Source organism: Ostrea edulis, chromosome 7 (assembly GCF_947568905.1).
Source record: "Ostrea edulis chromosome 7, xbOstEdul1.1, whole genome shotgun sequence".
In the NCBI taxonomy this organism is placed as follows: domain Eukaryota; kingdom Metazoa; phylum Mollusca; class Bivalvia; order Ostreida; family Ostreidae; genus Ostrea; species Ostrea edulis.
In genome coordinates this window covers 6,507,379-6,527,599 of record NC_079170.1, presented here as the reverse complement: position 1 = coordinate 6,527,599, position 20,221 = coordinate 6,507,379, and the positions used below count along the sequence as shown (strand labels likewise).

Sequence of the window (20,221 nt, the reverse complement as noted above, 5' to 3'; positions counted from 1 at the left end):
GAGCTGCTTGGGTGAGCGAGAAAGCATTGGATCATTCCTGACAAAATTGGTAAATGTACATGTAAATGAAAAAAAAAAGGATGAGCACATTCATTAAAAATCCTCAAATTCATACATGTATGTTCTATTCATTGTCTGAAAATCACTGTCTGTCGCACTTCTTTTACCTAAAAGTGCCCCCAACCATGGGTTTCCGACGATGCATTCTATTATACTAAACCAAACTATACACTCTCTTTTTCTCTGCTATTGAAGGAAATCTATTTGTGTAAATTTTTATCAAATTCTTGTGCATTTAACACATTCAGATTTCACAAGAAAATGGACCAATTTCAACTTGTATGTTTAAAACTTTAAAAATTAAAGTTTTGATATTTCGAACTTCTGACACCTTTGGTACAATACATGTAATAATGAAATGCACAAATCCCTAACTTATTATGATTTGTGGGATTTTATTATTTATGCATCAAAATGAGTGTTGAGGGTAGATGGAACCATATTACAAGAAGTCTGTCATGATAAATGTAAAATAGTATGGCCAACACATCATCCCAGCACTGATAGCATGGGACACAGTGCGTGTATAAATCACTGAAGTATAAAAGTCACATGACTTGTTTATTTTGCTGCGTTGAATTTTACTGACAATTGCAAAACTTCAAATCAAACACCAAAATAAAAATATACATACAATGCAGCTTAAATTGATATTTTTGTTTATTCTGACTTGGACAATACTGTAATCAAATTGAATCAATATACATACATATACATGCATAATTATAATGCTGATTTAATTCAACACAAAATAAATCATGAAAGTACTCAAAAGTTCTTGGAAATTCTTTCAGACAAATGCATGAACATTAACACATTTCCTTGAAAGAAAGGACTGCCTGATTTTATTTAAATTACACTATGTACGTGTATGTACAAGGACAGTACATACGTGAATACACACGTCACATGTAATATTGCAACATGTGAAACTTGTAATTGACAAAGATACATTGTACGGGTATATTCCCTTTATGAATTGTGACAATCATGTACAGTTATATTCCCTTTATGAATTGTGACAATCATGTACAGTTATATTCCCTTTATGAATTGTGACAATCATGTACAGTTATATTCCCTTTATGAATTGTGACAATCATGTACAGTTATATTCCGTGTGTCCATCATGTCCTTATATCTACACAGGACAAAACCGTACATCTCTTCACACACAATCAATGAACATGATGTAATTATAGATATGTCAATTCACAGAATGGGAAGTGACACAATGATGCAAAGGTCAAGGGTCAATTTCACCACCTAAATCCAGTCTTCTGAATTTGTCCAGATTGTAAAAACACGCTTTCACAATTCGGCCACCAAAGTATCTGCCATTCAGATCGATGATCGCTGTGAAAGAACAAAATTATTACAAAATGAATAGTGGGATAGATTAATGTTGAGTTCAGAATCTTATTTCAGTGTTTTACTTGTGATATGTAGATATAAAAAGATTTACACATCAAAATCAGCATACACTTTACCTTTGATAGCTGAATCAATCCGATCAAACTCCACAAATATTCGGACCGCCTCTTCATCATCGCCATGCGGAATCTAAAGTAAGATAATTCCAGTCAAATATGTACACACTATGATACCTTTGACCTATCTCAAAAAGTTTTATGCAATTTTAATTCAAATCATTGGCAGTCATCCTTACAGACAGCAAGCCTGAACACACATACCTCAAATATAACGCACTTGATGACCCTCCCATATTTAGTACATTCCTCGGCCGTTTCTGGTTCTAAATCCTTGTCCACCTCTCCTGGTCCGACCATGTTCTGAAATAAGCCCCCAGAAATACTTCAATGATGAAGACGTTAATTAACTTGCTGGTCTAATACACACATTACCATTCTTACCATTCTCATTCATCAACATTGGCATATTACACAACATTTGGATCATGACAAATAAAATATTATGTTACACAGGCTAGGGGGGGGGGGGGGGGTTGTTGTTGTTACACTGTAACACTGTATAAGAAAATACTCAAGACAGTCTTTAAGTATTTTTGATGAAAATTCAAGAAAGAACTTGGTATTGGATAAAAACAACAGGATTGAACATGTGTATTTACATGTCTACACACTGTATGTCATGTTTTAATATGTGTATTTACATGTCTACACACTGTATGTCATGTTTTAATATGTGTATTTACATGTCTACACATTGTAAGTCATGTTTTTACATGTGTATTTACATGTCTACACACTGTAAGTCATGTTTCAACATGTGTATTTACATGTCTACACACTGTACGTCATGTTTCAACATGTGTATTTACATGTCTACACACTGTACGTCATGTTTTAACATGTGTATTTACATGTCTACACACTGTATGTCATGTTTTTACATGTGTATTTACATGTCTACACACTGTACGTCATGTTTCAACATGTGTATTTACATGTCTACACACTGTACGTCATGTTTCAACATGTGTATTTACATGTCTACACACTGTACGTCATGTTTCAACATGTGTATTTACATGTCTACACACTGTATGTCATGTTTCAACATGTGTATTTACATGTCTACACACTGTATGTCATGTTTCAACATGTGTATTTACATGTCTACACACTGTAAGTCATGTTTTTACATGTGTATTTACATGTCTACACACTGTATGTCATGTTTCAACATGTGTATTTACATGTCTACACACTGTATGTCATGTTTCAACATGTGTATTTACATGTCTACACACTGTATGTCATGTTTCAACATGTGTATTTACATGTCTACACACTGTACGTCATGTTTCAACATGTGTATTTACATGTCTACACACTGTACGTCATGTTTCAACATGTGTATTTACATGTCTACACACTGTATGTCATGTTTTAACATGTGTATTTACATGTCTACACACTGTATGTCATGTTTTAACATGTGTATTTACATGTCTACACACTGTATGTCATGTTTTTACATGTGTATTTACATGTCTACACACTGTATGTCATGTTTCAACATGTGTATTTACATGTCTACACACTGTATGTCATGTTTTTACATGTGTATTTACATGTCTACACACTGTATGTCATGTTTTAACATGTGTATTTACATGTCTACACACTGTATGTCATGTTTTAACATGTGTATTTACATGTCTACACACTGTATGTCATGTTTCAACATGTGTATTTACATGTCTACACACTGTATGTCATGTTTTAACATGTGTATTTACATGTCTACACACTGTATGTCATGTTTCAACATGTGTATTTACATGTCTACACACTGTATGTCATGTTTCAACATGTGTATTTACATGTCTACACACTGTATGTCATGTTTTAACATGTGTATTTACATGTCTACACATTGTATGTCATGTTTTAACATGTGTATTTACATGTCTACACACTGTATGTCATTGCCAGGCTTCATATGATTAATTATTTCAATTTGCAAACTTACCCTTAATAAAACAACCTTTGATGGATTCTTCATTAAATTAGTGTTGGAAGCAGCCTCCTTGGGTGGTTCAACTACTGTTGATTACATGAAAGGAAACAATTTTAATTTCATTTCATCAGCTTACATGTATTTTCAAAATCATGAAATTACAAACCACAATAAATATTCAAGATTAATGACTGATTACTTCCTCTAGAATTTTTGTTTCCAAGCAGTATCATTCACTTCAGATAACCCTTTCATGGATAATCAACTTTTATACTGTTACACACAGCTTTATGAGTCTATCCTTACTTTTGGGTAGATAGATAATGAACTTTTATACCGTTACAGCTTTTTGAGTCTTTATCCTTACTTTTGGGTAGGCATATTATGAACTTTATTACTGTTACAGCTTTTTGAGTCTTTATCCTTACTTTTGAGTAGGTATATTATGAACTTTATTACTGTTACAGCTTTTTGAGTCTTTATCCTTACTTTTGAGTAGGTATATTATGAACTTTATTACTGTTACAGCTTTTTGAGTCTTTATCCTTACTTTTGGGTAGGCATATTATGAACTTTATTACTGTTACAGCTTTATGAGTCTTTATCCTTTACTTTTAGGTAGATATATAATGAACTTTTATACCGTTACAGCTTTTTGAGTCTTTATCCTTACTTTTGAGTAGGTATATTATGAACTTTATTACTGTTACAGCTTTTTGAGTCTTTATACTTACTTTTGGGTAGATCCTTTTCGTGGATGATCTTTCCCCCTCTCTTGCTCGTCTTCTCCACAAACAAGGCCGTGCTCATCCCCTGCTCCGATTTCCCCAGCCCCTGCCCCTCCTTATAGCCATACTTCGCCATGATTTTGGAGGCTACAGATCCTCTGAAATAACAAAATGACAAAAAATAATAATATCTTTGTGAGTTGTTTAACCTTTTCCTCACTGAATATGAAAAAACCCAAAACATTCTAATAATTATGAACTTAAAATGGCCAGGTGTTTACAATTCATTCCTCCCCTCATAAAGACAGGAGCTGACAGCAAACACTTAGTGGAGACGAGACGCCCAGGAAGGCGGGAAAACTTACCCTAATCCTATGGTGTAGCCCATTGGTGGAGAGTTGGACCTGTTGGGCATTATGGGAGATGCACCTTGATCTGTGAATGAGAATAAATGCATTACTTAGACAACTTCTGGGTGTAAAATACTGCACATCTAACACTTACAACTGCCTCTGTTCTGATTTCATTGCCTACATGTACCATGTACATTGATATTAAAGAGTACCTATATTTCAAAACAACTTTCTGTCCAAGACCAAAATTTCAAATTGGTCCTCTAACCCTGTCAGGAAAGAGAATTACAAGAAATTGATTGCTTTCAATCTTAGTCATAAGTGCTTTTGTAAAACAGCACCTTGATCATAATACATGTACCTCCCGAGACGTTACTACTCACCACCAGGCAGATCCTCCTCTATAAGGGATGTAGGCGGGGCTATGGCCGCTCCACCACCTGTTAATGAGCCAATGAAAGTCTGACATGTGATACAACAATCCATCAATCAGGATCACCATAACGTTATTGACAGGGATAGAATCTGTGAGACATCTTTTGAATGCATATATTTCTCTTGTGCATTGACAAAGTGGTGATAATGTAAACAGTCAAAATATTTTTAAAAAAATATGATTTTATCTAAGCATGATTTAATAACTATCACTGACTTGGTTTACGTGGTTTCTCATAATCATCTTCCTCTTCCTCGTCTCGCCTTCGCTGCGCTCTCTCCATTTCTCCTCCTCCCCTCTTGTCATGACCATCTCTATCTCTGTCTCGATCCCGATCTCTGTCTCGATCTCTACGCTTTCTACAATAATTGCAAATGTGATATCTGAACAAAATTTGGCAAAATGAAAGTCTGAGACAGGACTGAAGCTATTGTTGCCAGTGTTAATTTTACTAAGAGGGGGTAGCAGTATAAATAAGGTGTGCTTGTTAAACACAAAGTATCTGATAATGGCGAAGTTCTATTGTGGACTTTTGTCATTTCTATTTTTAGTAAGAGACCACACTCTTTTGTCTGTGAACCCAAAGATGATCCCGGGCAAGCTTTACATTGCACAAACCTGTGATGCAAACATGAAAACCTAACCTCCTTCTCGAAGTTGTTGACAGACAGAAGGATAAAGAAACAGAAAGACAAGCAGACCAAATACAATAGGCCGTCCAATCTTCAATCTCAGAAGCATAAGAATAAAACCTTGTAAATTTTAATTTTCTATTCTGTATAAATGTCCATTAATGAATTGAAATTGTGCAAAAAATGACTGTTCTAAATCTTTCTCATCTTTCCCTGTTGGAGCCCGATCTGTTCATTCTACATACCAATACAATGTATTCTGTTTCCGATAACAAATTCTTACACGTCAGGTTGTCTTTCACGTAACATGTTCAGTGTATTGTATAGATATTTTTCTTTGTAACTTTAAGCACTTTATTTCAGCTTACATTGAAACGTACAGTTCTGATTTTCCTACTTACCTCGAATGTCGGTCCTCGTCTGGATCCCTCCTTCTCAAGTCCTCTTCTCTCTCCTTCTGCCGCTGTTCCTTCCTCTTTTTGACAAAGTCCTCGTAATCATTGGGTCTGAGGGGCTCATATTCATCTGCCACCCCTGTCAGAGAGGGAACTGGGTCTGCTGGAATGAAGGGGGAACTTCCCACATTGGGCGATACTCTGGGACTTCTCTCAATCTTATGAAATAAAACAACAAAATTTCCATAGAGAAAGAAACAACATTCCCTGTTTTTTGTAAATTCCACAGACAATAATATATGTCTGTATATTTTCTAATTACCATCTCAACTGGAATCCATGTATCAAAAATCACAATTCTATCACCTGAGACAAAAATCTACAAGTGCATTTAAGTCATGGACACTGTCACCTTAAGATATGATGCATTTTTTTTTTCTTTTATTAGGCTATTTTCTTTTATTAGGCTATTTTCTTTCACACATGTCCTACTTGCTATTTTGTATGGACTATCTGTTTGGGTTTTTTGAAGGTTTATATCTCTGTGTATCATTGTAAGTGATGATGAGAGTCTTATATCTCTGTGTATCATTGTAAGGTGGTGATGAGAGTCTTACATCTCTGTGTATCATTGTAAGGTGGTGATGAGAGTCTTATATCTCTGTGTATCATTGTAAGGTGATGAGAGTCTTATATCTCTGTGTATCATTGTAAGGTGATGATGAGAACTAGTCTTATATCTCTGTGTATCATTGTAAGGTGATGATGAGAGTCTTATATCTCTGTGTATCATTGTAAGGTGGTGATGAGAGTCTTACATCTCTGTGTATCATTGTAAGGTAATGATGAGAGTCTTATATCTGTGTGTATCATTGTAAGGTGATGATGAGAGTCTTATATCTCTGTGTATCATTGTAAGGTGATGATGAGAGCTAGTCTTATATCTCTGTGTATCATTGTAAGGTGATGATGAGAGTCTTATATCTCTGTGTATCATTGTAAGGTGATGATGAGAGTTTTATATCTCTGTGTATCATTGTAAGGTGATGAGAGTCTTATATCTCTGTGTATCATTGTAAGGTGATGATGAGAGTATTATATCTCTGTGTATCATTGTAAGGTGATGATGAGAGTCTTATATCTCTGTGTATCATTGTTAGGTGATGAGAGTCTTATATCTCTGTGTATCATTGTAAGGTGATGAGAGTCTTATATCTCTGTGTATCATTGTAAGGTGATGAGAGTATTATATCTCTGTGTATCATTGTAAGGTGATGATGAGAGTCTTATATCTCTGTGTATCATTGTAAGGTGGTGATGATGAGAGTCTTATATCTCTGTGTATCATTGTAAGGTGATGATGAGAGTCTTATATTTCTGTGTATCATTGTAAGGTGATGATGAGAGTCTTATATCTCTGTGTATCATTGTAAGGTGATGATGAGAGTCATATATCTCTGTGTATCATTGTAAGGTGATGATGAGAGTCTTATATCTCTGTGTATCATTGTAAGGTGATGATGAGAGTCTTATATCTCTGTGTATCATTGTAAGGTGATGATGAGAGTATTATATCTCTGTGTATCATTGTAAGGTGATGATGAGAGTCTTATATCTCTGTGTATCATTGTAAGGTGATGATGAGAGTCTTATATCTCTGTGTATCATTGTAAGGTGATGATGAGAGTCTTATATCTGTGTGTATCATTGTAAGGTGATGATGAGAGCCAGTCTTATATCTCTGTGTATCATTGTAAGGTGATGATGAGAGTCTTATATCTCTGTGTATCATTGTAAGGTGATGATGAGAGTCTTATATCTCTGTGTATCATTGTAAGGTGATGATGAGAGTCTTATATCTCTGTGTATCATTGTAAGGTGGTGATGAGAGTCTTATATCTCTGTGTATCATTGTAAGGTGGTGATGATAGTCTTATATCTCTGTGTATCATTGTAAGGTGATGATGAGAGTCTTATATCTCTGTGTATCATTGTAAGGTGATGATGAGAGTCTTATATCTCTGTGTATCATTGTAAGGTGGTGATGAGAGCTAGTCTTATATCTCTGTGTATCATTGTAAGGTGGTGATGAGAACTAGTCTTATATCTCTGTGTATCATTGTAAGGTGATGATGAGAGTCTTATATCTCTGTGTATCATTGTAAGGTGATGATGAGAGTCTTATATCTCTGTGTATCATTGTAAGGTGATGATGAGAGTCTTATATCTCTGTGTATCATTGTAAGGTGATGATGAGAGTCTTATATCTCTGTGTATCATTGTAAGGTGATGATGAGAGTCTTATATCTCTGTGTATCATTGTAAGGTGATGATGAAAGTCTTATATCTCTGTGTATCATTGTAAGGTGATGATGAGAGTCTTATATCTCTGTGTATCATTGTAAGGTGATGATGAGAGTCTTATATCTCTGTGTATCATTGTAAGGTGATGAGAGTCTTATATCTCTGTGTATCATTGTAAGGTGATGATGAGAGTCTTATATCTCTGTGTATCATTGTAAGGTGGTGATGAGAGTCTTATATCTCTGTGTATCATTGTAAGGTGGTGATGATAGTCTTATATCTCTGTGTATCATTGTAAGGTGATGATGAGAGTCTTATATCTCTGTGTATCATTGTAAGGTGATGATGAGAGTCTTATATCTCTGTGTATCATTGTAAGGTGGTGATGAGAGCTAGTCTTATATCTCTGTGTATCATTGTAAGGTGGTGATGAGAACTAGTCTTATATCTCTGTGTATCATTGTAAGGTGATGATGAGAGTCTTATATCTCTGTGTATCATTGTAAGGTGATGATGAGAGTCTTATATCTCTGTGTATCATTGTAAGGTGATGATGAAAGTCTTATATCTCTGTGTATCATTGTAAGGTGATGATGAGAGTCTTATATCTCTGTGTATCATTGTAAGGTGATGATGAGAGTCTTATATCTCTGTGTATCATTGTAAGGTGATGATGAAAGTCTTATATCTCTGTGTATCATTGTAAGGTGATGATGAGAGTCTTATATCTCTGTGTATCATTGTAAGGTGATGAGAGTCTTATATCTCTGTGTATCATTGTAAGGTGATGAGAGTCTTATATCTCTGTGTATCATTGTAAGGTGATGATGAGAGTCATATATCTCTGTGTATCATTGTAAGGTGATGATGAGAGTCTTATATCTCTGTGTATCATTGTAAGGTGATGATGAGAGTCTTATATCTCTGTGTATCATTGTAAGGTGATGATGAGAGTATTATATCTCTGTGTATCATTGTAAGGTGATGATGAGAGTCTTATATCTCTGTGTATCATTGTAAGGTGATGATGAGAGTCTTATATCTCTGTGTATCATTGTAAGGTGATGATGAGAGTCTTATATCTGTGTGTATCATTGTAAGGTGATGATGAGAGCCAGTCTTATATCTCTGTGTATCATTGTAAGGTGATGATGAGAGTCTTATATCTCTGTGTATCATTGTAAGGTGATGATGAGAGTCTTATATCTCTGTGTATCATTGTAAGGTGATGATGAGAGTCTTATATCTCTGTGTATCATTGTAAGGTGGTGATGAGAGTCTTATATCTCTGTGTATCATTGTAAGGTGGTGATGATAGTCTTATATCTCTGTGTATCATTGTAGTGTGATGATGAGAGTCTTATATCTCTGTGTATCATTGTAAGGTGATGATGAGAGTCTTATATCTCTGTGTATCATTGTAAGGTGGTGATGAGAGCTAGTCTTATATCTCTGTGTATCATTGTAAGGTGGTGATGAGAACTAGTCTTATATCTCTGTGTATCATTGTAAGGTGATGATGAGAGTCTTATATCTCTGTGTATCATTGTAAGGTGATGATGAGAGTCTTATATCTCTGTGTATCATTGTAAGGTGATGATGAAAGTCTTATATCTCTGTGTATCATTGTAAGGTGATGATGAGAGTCTTATATCTCTGTGTATCATTGTAAGGTGATGATGAGAGTCTTATATCTCTGTGTATCATTGTAAGGTGATGATGAAAGTCTTATATCTCTGTGTATCATTGTAAGGTGATGATGAGAGTCTTATATCTCTGTGTATCATTGTAAGGTGATGAGAGTCTTATATCTCTGTGTATCATTGTAAGGTGATGAGAGTCTTATATCTCTGTGTATCATTGTAAGGTGATGATGAGAGTCTTATATCTCTGTGTATCATTGTAAGGTGGTGATGAGAGTCTTATATCTCTGTGTATCATTGTAAGGTGGTGATGATAGTCTTATATCTCTGTGTATCATTGTAAGGTGATGATGAGAGTCTTATATCTCTGTGTATCATTGTAAGGTGATGATGAGAGTCTTATATCTCTGTGTATCATTGTAAGGTGGTGATGAGAGCTAGTCTTATATCTCTGTGTATCATTGTAAGGTGGTGATGAGAACTAGTCTTATATCTCTGTGTATCATTGTAAGGTGATGATGAGAGTCTTATATCTCTGTGTATCATTGTAAGGTGATGATGAGAGTCTTATATCTCTGTGTATCATTGTAAGGTGATGATGAAAGTCTTATATCTCTGTGTATCATTGTAAGGTGATGATGAGAGTCTTATATCTCTGTGTATCATTGTAAGGTGATGATGAGAGTCTTATATCTCTGTGTATCATTGTAAGGTGATGATGAAAGTCTTATATCTCTGTGTATCATTGTAAGGTGATGATGAGAGTCTTATATCTCTGTGTATCATTGTAAGGTGATGAGAGTCTTATATCTCTGTGTATCATTGTAAGGTGATGAGAGTCTTATATCTCTGTGTATCATTGTAAGGTGATGATGAGAGTATTATATCTCTGTGTATCATTGTAAGGTGATGATGAGAGTCTTATATCTCTGTGTATCATTGTAAGGTGGTGATGAGAGTCTTATATCTCTGTGTATCATTGTAAGGTGATGATGAGAGTCTTATATCTGTGTGTATCATTGTAAGGTGATGATGAGAGTATTATATCTCTGTGTATCATTGTAAGGTGGTGATGAGAGCTAGTCTTATATCTTTGTGTATCATTGTAAGGTGATGATGAGAGTCTTATATCTCTGTGTATCATTGTAAGGTGATGATGAGAGTATTATATCTCTGTGTATCATTGTAAGGTGGTGATGAGAGTCATATATCTCTGTGTATCATTGTAAGGTGATGATGAGAGTCTTATATCTCTGTGTATCATTGTAAGGTGATGATGAGAGTCTTATATCTCTGTGTATCGTTGTAAGGTGATGATGAGAGTCTTATATCTCTGTGTATCATTGTAAGGTGGTGATGAGAACTAGTCTTATATCTGTGTGTATCATTGTAAGGTGGTGATGAGAGTCTTATATCTCTGTGTATCATTGTAAGGTGATGAGAGTCTTATATCTCTGTGTATCATTGTAAGGTGATGATGAGAGTCTTATATCTCTGTGTATCATTGTAAGGTGATGATGAGAGTCTTATATCTCTGTGTATCATTGTAAGGTGATGATGAGAGTCTTATATCTCTGTGTATCATTGTAAGGTGGTGATGAGAGCTAGTCTTATATCTCTGTGTATCATTGTAAGGTGGTGATGAGAACTAGTCTTATATCTCTGTGTATCATTGTAAGGTGATGATGAGAGTCTTATATCTCTGTGTATCATTGTAAGGTGATGATGAGAGTCTTATATCTCTGTGTATCATTGTAAGGTGATGATGAAAGTCTTATATCTCTGTGTATCATTGTAAGGTGATGATGAGAGTCTTATATCTCTGTGTATCATTGTAAGGTGATGATGAGAGTCTTATATCTCTGTGTATCATTGTAAGGTGATGATGAAAGTCTTATATCTCTGTGTATCATTGTAAGGTGATGATGAGAGTCTTATATCTCTGTGTATCATTGTAAGGTGATGAGAGTCTTATATCTCTGTGTATCATTGTAAGGTGATGATGAGAGTCTTATATCTCTGTGTATCATTGTAAGGTGGTGATGAGAGTCTTATATCTCTGTGTATCATTGTAAGGTGATGATGAGAGTCTTATATCTCTGTGTATCATTGTAAGGTGATGATGAGAGTCTTATATCTGTGTGTATCATTGTAAGGTGATGATGAGAGTCTTATATCTGTGTGTATCATTGTAAGGTGATGATGAGAGTATTATATGTCTGTGTATCATTGTAAGGTGGTGATGAGAGCTAGTCTTATATCTTTGTGTATCATTGTAAGGTGATGATGAGAGTCTTATATCTCTGTGTATCATTGTAAGGTGATGATGAGAGTCTTATATCTCGGTGTATCATTGTAAGGTGATGATGAGAGTCATATATCTCTGTGTATCATTGTAAGGTGATGATGAGAGTCTTATATCTCTGTGTATCATTGTAAGGTGGTGATGAGAGTCTTATATCTCTGTGTATCATTGTAAGGTGATGATGAGAGTCTTATATCTCTGTGTATCATTGTAAGGTGATGATGAGAGTCTTATATTTCTGTGTATCATTGTAAGGTGGTGATGAGAGTCTTATATCTCTGTGTATCATTGTAAGGTGATGATGAGAGTCTTATATCTGTGTGTATCATTGTAAGGTGATGATGAGAGTCTTATATCTCTGTGTATCATTGTAAGGTGATGATGAGAGTCTTATATCTCTGTGTATCATTGTAAGGTGGTGATGAGAGCTAGTCTTATATCTCTGTGTATCATTGTAAGGTGGTGATGAGAACTAGTCTTATATCTCTGTGTATCATTGTAAGGTGATGATGAGAGTCTTATATCTCTGTGTATCATTGTAAGGTGATGATGAGAGTCTTATATCTCTGTGTATCATTGTAAGGTGATGATGAAAGTCTTATATCTCTGTGTATCATTGTAAGGTGATGATGAGAGTCTTATATCTCTGTGTATCATTGTAAGGTGATGATGAGAGCTAGTCTTGTATCTCTGTGTATCATTGTAAGGTGGTGATGATGAGAGTCTTATATCTCTGTGTATCATTGTAAGGTGATGAGAGTCTTATATCTCTGTGTATCATTGTAAGGTGATGATGAGAGTATTATATCTCTGTGTATCATTGTAAGGTGATGATGAGAGTCTTATATCTCTGTGTATCATTGTAAGGTGATGATGAGAGTCTTATATCTCTGTGTATCATTGTAAGGTAATGATGAGAGTCTTATATCTCTGTGTATCATTGTAAGGTGGTGATGAGAGCTAGTCTTATCATGACGAGTTTCACTGTATACTCTACTAGTTTTTGATCCATTTTTATTACAGCCTTAACCTATACATTGTATATGTTTATAAACTGTCAGATTTTTTATTGCTTTTGTCATTGCCTTACCCTCCCTGTGATTTGGTTAAAGTAGATTTCTGAGTCGTTGGATTTCTTGAGGTCCATAACAGGGGCCAAAGTTGCCGCTCCATGTCTGCTTTTCTGTGAAACAGAATGAGTAATTAGCAATGCATTAACAAAGCCTAAGTAAATATTTACATGCAAAAAGGAAAACAATAATATTGTTTTTGCCTATGACAAATAATGGTTTCATTGAAAATTATTTTATTCATTTGAAATAGAATTGCAGTGTTGCTCACAGAATCATCATATATTTTTTTAAAAAATTACATATATTAAAAAAAAAACACCAAAAAACTAGGGAGTCTCAAAAAGAATTCACCCTGCTTTGTGAAGAGGAAGCTTTCTTGGCCTGGAGTTGTGACTGAAGAAGTTTATAGCTTGATGACCAGCCAGCTGAAAATTAACAACAAACATTGAGTTATCCACCGAGGAGAATTAGTATTGGAGTAGTCATGGTGATACAACTGTAACAGCAAAACAAAACATTTCTTGTCCACCTTGTCTTTAATGTATGTCCATACACACACATATCAAACACATATATACATTGTATATACACTGTACGCTAACAGTTTGGATAACAATGTGATGCAACATCTTCGCTAGCCTAAGGTTTTCGGTCCACTCCGCTCCCCATTATGGGAGGGGAGTGGACCGTAAACCTTGGCTAGCGAAGATGGTGATGTACATGCACATTATTGCACACTTGTACCATTAAACACCAACAGTTACTAAGAGATATATGTTCAATGTTTATAATTTTTACGTAACATACACTGTAAGTGTGGTGAAAAAGAGATTTTCAAAATTATGAATATGAGCATAGAAATCCATTTAATGGTCACTGTTTACAACTTTACATACCAACAACTGGTTTTGTGCTGCCACCATCTTCTTTATCAATGTCTAAACCATCATACAAAGACATTTCTGTCTGAAAAATAAAATGTAATAGATCTAACTGTTTAACTATACCAATACCACTATACTTCAGTGTTAAGCTACACACTGATAGAGGAAAGTTCATTAAATCATGTGAAAATACAGTCAAACCTCGTCATCTCGAATTCGATGGTGCAGAGAAAAAATTTGAGATATCCGAGAATTTTAAAATATTGTGGCCTAGAGAAAATCCAGTTGGGACTTCCAACTCACTTTGATATATCTATGGTACTCGAGATATCGATGTTCTCGATACTAAAGTTCAACTGTAGTAAGAAAAAAACCGTCTCTGCATTTTGACATTACAATTAATACACCTGAAGCACTGGCATATCTAAATAAGAGATTTAGCATAATTAGTATGCAAGCATATGACGATGAAAATCAATTGTGCCATTTAACTATGAAAGAGAAATTTTTTATTGTACACACATTTATGAAAACATTTGACATGGAATAATATTAATATAGTGATTAAATTGAGACAGTTTCAAGAGTAGTTCAAGCAGGAGTTAAAAATTCTTCATGCCAGAAGTCCGGGACAGGCAAATTCTGTATTCAAACTCCGCAATTAGAAATGCAGGAAGTCTGAGGGACTTGCCTATTATTGTATGACTAATTGATGAACGAAAATAAAAATGACAGCATTTCAGAATAAAATATCTTAACAAGTTAAAGTTTATAACTCTATATTCTTTTATTTCTTGCAAGAGAGATTGCTGAAGATGCCAATTTGAATAAAAAGATTGAAAATTAAATACAGTTTTTATTTAGCCATTTGATGATGTAATATAAAAACAGTAACAAATTTCTAAATCAAAGCTAGACTTGAATATTTAAAAGTGGGACTTGTCAAACTCCTCAAGTCCTGGACTTGAGCATGTGAAAAAAAAAAAAAAAAAAAAATTCCACCCCTGTTAAGACTTGTAAATAAATTTCAATGTAAATAAAATATTTACATGTATTACAACAATGAAAACAATAGGAGGGGAGTTAAACATGTAGAAATTTACTATTTATTATTTATGTGAATGCTGATATATGGTCAGGTCCAGTCCAAAGACTATTTCTACCTACGTAGCTATTAATAGCTACCTAGGTATTTAAACCTACTCAAAGTACCTACTTCTACCTACTTTTTTTCTGTTTTTAAAAATATAAATGAATAATAATTAAGGTGCATCTTTTAAACAGGTCAGTCGTTTTATGTATCACGTTGTGCATGTGCACAGCAAAATTCGGAGTGTAAATTTGAATACTTTACGAGGGTGGAGAATGTAGAGGAAATGCATGAAAAATCGCCCCAAAACCTTTAATGTAAAATGCATGAAGGTAAACTTTAAAATTAATACAGATTTGTAAGACATTCTAGCCTTCTTATCACGTAGCTTTGATCCTAAGCTCCTAAAAATGGAACTGGGGGTAGTTATTGATGCAAATTTGAAAGGTTACTTAGAAAGTAATCATTTTTTGTCCAATAATTTTGTGGTATTCATTGTCAGTGCAAGTGAATCAAGAAATTTGGTTCACACTGACCATATTGCGCCGTTCCTGCGTTTGGCCACGAAATGCAAGTAAAGGAAAAAGTAGGTAAAAATAGCTACCTGGAGTAGGTTTTTACCTAGGTAGCTATAAGTAGAGGTAGAAATAGTCTTCGGACTGGACCTGATGGTGTTGAATTACAACTGAAATAATTCGTCATTGCTATATGGGGTATAGGGTCCTAATCTACTAACTATGGACTAGGAAATGAGTACATCTGCCTATTCATATGCACTTGCAGTTTTAAAATACTAGATCTACATAGTATTAATTTGCCCCCTGTTAAACACTGTTAAAGTTAAAAATTTCCATACAATGAAACTTTCTGGGCCCACTCATAGGCACATGAGGCTGTGCTCGCTCTAACGGTAGGGGCTACAATATATTAATTGCCATAGTCTTACCAATATGAAAACACCTAAAAATAATTAATATCTTCCCAATACTGTGCCAAGAATACTTTGAGGCGCAAATTCGAGCTCAAAATCGTGTTGATGAAGCGACACACAGACAGACGAATGCAAACAATATATAGATAACTCGTTCAAGGAATAGAAACATAGGCACCCTTGTTATATCTTGCTCTACTGAAAAAAATCAACAGAAACATTTTCTGATTTAATGCATCAGATGAATGTTCTACGTAGATAACATAGTGGTGGTAGGATGCACTGTTTCCTTATTGATAATCGGAAATGATTGATACGATGTGGTTTTCTCACTTACCTTCCACCATTCACTTCCTGCATGAATTTCCTTCCTCGAAAAGTTTCATATAATCACTCCACTAGACAATAGTGAATAGAAAATGGTAAGGGTGAATCCTTTTTTTATCTTTTAAGACAATTATTCCTCATGCTACCTTTTCTCGAGATTCTGCTCTGATTTACGCCACGTCTCGCATATTGGTGGTACAATACATATAGGACTTTGAAATGCAAACTGGTACATTTACTTAAAGTACCATTTTGCATAGAATGTGTCAAATCCTCGTGGTACAATACGTCTGAAGTTTCTCCTTCAAAGCAGTTAAGAGAGTTAGAAGACCTTTCACTTCTCAAAGTAACGCGTATAGACATGTATAGAAGGAAAATATACAAAACTTAATGAAAAATTAAACCATTCCTATATGGAACTTGAAATTTTTGGTTGAAGTGACGGATTCGAATGCAAGCATGAGGACATGTACTTCACCATTTAGAATATCGTCTACCCAAGCGTACATTGTTCTGACCTGTTACTTAAAATCCACAAAAGCATGTAAACAATATTTTCTCAATCATCATGATCATGTAATTACTCTCTGATTGTACCTGGTAAATATTTGATAAACACTGACACTGAAAATGACATCACAATGTACTTTTTACATCAATTGCATTATATTTCCTACTTTCAATGACTATAAGCTTATCAAATGTCTACAGTTGTGTTAATATGTTTTACGGCGTGACCGTGTTTGAGGGCGAAGCAAAAAAGTTTTGGCATTAGTATCTATATCCAAAACAGGATAAAAACAACCCGAAGTTAGCACGCGGACGGAGCTGCATCAAAGCATCCTAATTTTGGATATTTGATCCGCCTATATATTGAACGCGGGAAATATAACGCAATTGATGTAAACAGTACATTGTGACGTCATATTCAGCGTCGTTATTTAGAAAATTTACAAACATAGCGTATGAACCACAACAAAAAACATGGCGTTAATCGTGTAGTGATTATATATGATTAAGAAAATAAGATTTACATGCTTTTACGGATTTTATGTAACATCTCTGAACGACGTGAACTAGGGTAGACGAGATTCAAAATGGAGGAATACATGTCCACGCGCTAATATTCGAATCGACGCCATTGGTACCAAACTTTTCAAGTTCCATAGGTATGGTTTAATTTTTCATTATTTTCCTATATTTTCCTTTTAAACATGTATATACGTGTTACCTATAGGGAGAGCTTCGCCCTCTACAAGATGTTAAGATATTATTTGACTGTTGTCCCTACATGTCCGAATAACTTAATAGGATTTTATTTATCCTGTTATGGATATACAGTGGAACCCCGTTATTACGTTTTCCATTTTGTCACGATAAAATAACGTAATACTGGGGGCAACGTAATAAACGTTCCCAGTGAAATCCGTTAAAATTATCATTTGGAAATTGTATATCGTCCGTTGGTACTCCGTGAAGGGGTGTGTGAATATACCTTTACTGTTTCTTTGTTTAAAAGACTACGATACTTTGTTATATTTACATCTTATCTTTAATGTCTGTAATTCTTCATGTTCTTATCCCATTTCTTTATTTTGGTGTAGGATACATAAGGATGTTTTGATAAACGTTGCTTTTTCTGCTTTCGTTTGGACCGCCATTTTGTTCAACTTTAAAACAATGTGTTCATGTAAATTTCTCTCAATAACTCGTTCCGGTTCGTATTCAACATTCATATTAAAAAATAATAACAAAACATAAACATCGTTTTTATTAAGTTCTCTAATTACACAATACACAACACAATAAAAAAATCCCACCCAAAAAACAACGAAACTATAGACACAAAACGCACACGATACCCAACACTTACACACTTCTCACCAACGATAAACATGCACGGAGAACAATTTAAGCGCAATCCACATAAAAAAAAAATATAATGATGCACGAAGATTTCATTTATAACGCTAAATGATGGCACTAAAATCACGTGCGCATCAAGGGATTTTAAAATATTCACTGAGGTAAACGCCGTGCACGAATCGGCCGATAGATTGGTGTATGTATGGACGAGATTTACGAACACCCAAGCTGCATGTCCAAACAACGAACATTTTTTTTAATTGAACACCTTTAGTCACCTATGTCCAAGCAATTGTAACATTGCTATGATAAATCTTGTCTTTCTTGTTTCAAAGCTGTCCGTAAATAGAGTTTTAATAGCGAAGGTAATCACACTATGCTGAACACGCAGGTGGTTGAGAAATTATTTCTTTGATTATCAAAATATGCAAAATGAAGTAAATTTCATAGAGTACAATTTCTAAATAAACATTATTTAATTGTTTATCACTGGCTTCTATACGGGGTATTCACCTGTATTGATGTCGCTAGATCTATCGAAGCGTGATCAGTCAAGCGTCTCTAATCCCCAAACAGACCAGGAAATGTACGTGGTGACTGCCTCAGGCAGTCAAGGTGTGAATGGCTTATTATTTTGAGAATCACTATTGAATAATTAGGGGTTTATTACGTCTTTGTCGGAATTTTTACAACGTAATACCGAGTCTCGGCATTTTAGGATAACGTATTAACGAGGTCTATTTTATATGGGTTTGTTAAGAAATGGTTTTGTGCTTTGAAATTCCAACGTAATATGCGGACTAACGTAATAAAGGGGGAACATAATAACGGGGTTCCACTGTATATACTAATCATAGCAATACTTTTTGTGTCACACTCAAAGAGGATCACAGGTATCTGAATTTTGATCAATAAATAAATATAAATAGAAAAAACAAAACAAAAAAAAATACATATCTATTTGTATATATGGTGAATCAAAATTGATTATTTATATATATAGATAATGGTTTTTTCTTTCTTTTTTCTGTTTCATATCTGTTTACTGATTAAAACTAAGATAGCTGTGGTAAGATATACTTGAGGATCAAAGATAGGGGGTTGGTAGAACATTTACTAGATCTAGCAAATGAATGTATCTCTGTTTGTAAGACAGAGTTTTCTAAAGTTTTGGAATCCAGTATAGGTACAGATGGATGTCACATGTTTTTACTTTGACTGCTTAAGTCAAGGGGAAAAATATCTATTCTTTTAAAGGTAGTGTACCATCGTTTAGAGGAGGGTACATAACAAAACCTTTGCCTTGACTAATGATGTTTTTAGGCCTTTGGTATTGTACTGCATTTCTTAGTTATTTCAAATCACACAAGGTAATTAAATTACTATCAAATAGTGCACTCTGAGAGCTTATTTATGCTAATACAATATTTACATAGAAAAAAGATAATTAGAGATTAGTTCTCCCCAAGATATATTTTCCCTATGTCTCACTCATCTTCAAGTGAAACAGTAACTTTTAGGGCTGATAATTCCCTTTATGGCAGATAGGAATTGTAATTTGTTTTTTAAATAAATAGGTCTTACACATGTGATATCAGTACATGTCACTTACTCTATAACACACATGTATACCTACAATTTTATAATAAAACTGATCTTATGAATAAAGTCAAGAAATTCTATTTTGATTTTTTTGATTAAGAAAATATCAACCTTAGTAATGATGATAAATTAAGTCAGCAAACCC

At 34.5% G+C, this 20,221-nt stretch overlaps 2 protein-coding genes and 1 long non-coding RNA gene across 3 annotated transcripts in view; 2 read left to right on the top strand and 1 right to left on the bottom strand.

The window, feature by feature from the left end:
* The first annotated feature begins 602 nt into the window (after positions 1-602).
* On the top strand, positions 603-1,184 carry LOC130047757 (uncharacterized). The gene is made up of 2 exons (XR_008796567.1): positions 603-1,021; positions 1,133-1,184. It is a non-coding gene; the product is annotated as an uncharacterized LOC130047757 (long non-coding RNA).
* LOC125655842 (splicing factor 45-like) lies at positions 1,133-16,441 on the bottom strand. Its single transcript, XM_048886366.2, has 13 exons — positions 16,297-16,441; positions 14,273-14,342; positions 13,728-13,801; positions 13,394-13,486; positions 6,058-6,269; positions 5,241-5,383; positions 4,972-5,028; positions 4,601-4,670; positions 4,242-4,393; positions 3,520-3,593; positions 1,755-1,853; positions 1,551-1,623; positions 1,133-1,416 (listed from the first exon to the last, which is right to left on the bottom strand). Exons 2-13 carry the CDS (start codon positions 14,334-14,336, stop codon positions 1,307-1,309), a joined length of 1,221 nt encoding a protein of 406 aa, XP_048742323.1. The 5' UTR covers positions 14,337-14,342; positions 16,297-16,441; the 3' UTR covers positions 1,133-1,306.
* Positions 16,442-16,626: 185 nt separating this feature from the next.
* LOC125655843 (monoacylglycerol lipase abhd6-A-like) overlaps positions 16,627-20,221 on the top strand; it is a 28,605-nt gene continuing 25,010 nt past the window's right edge. Inside the window, exon 1 of the mRNA XM_048886367.2 lies at positions 16,627-16,703. Within this exon, the coding sequence (XP_048742324.1) occupies positions 16,701-16,703 (3 nt within the window). The 5' untranslated portion in view covers positions 16,627-16,700. The remainder of the gene's footprint in view (positions 16,704-20,221) is intronic.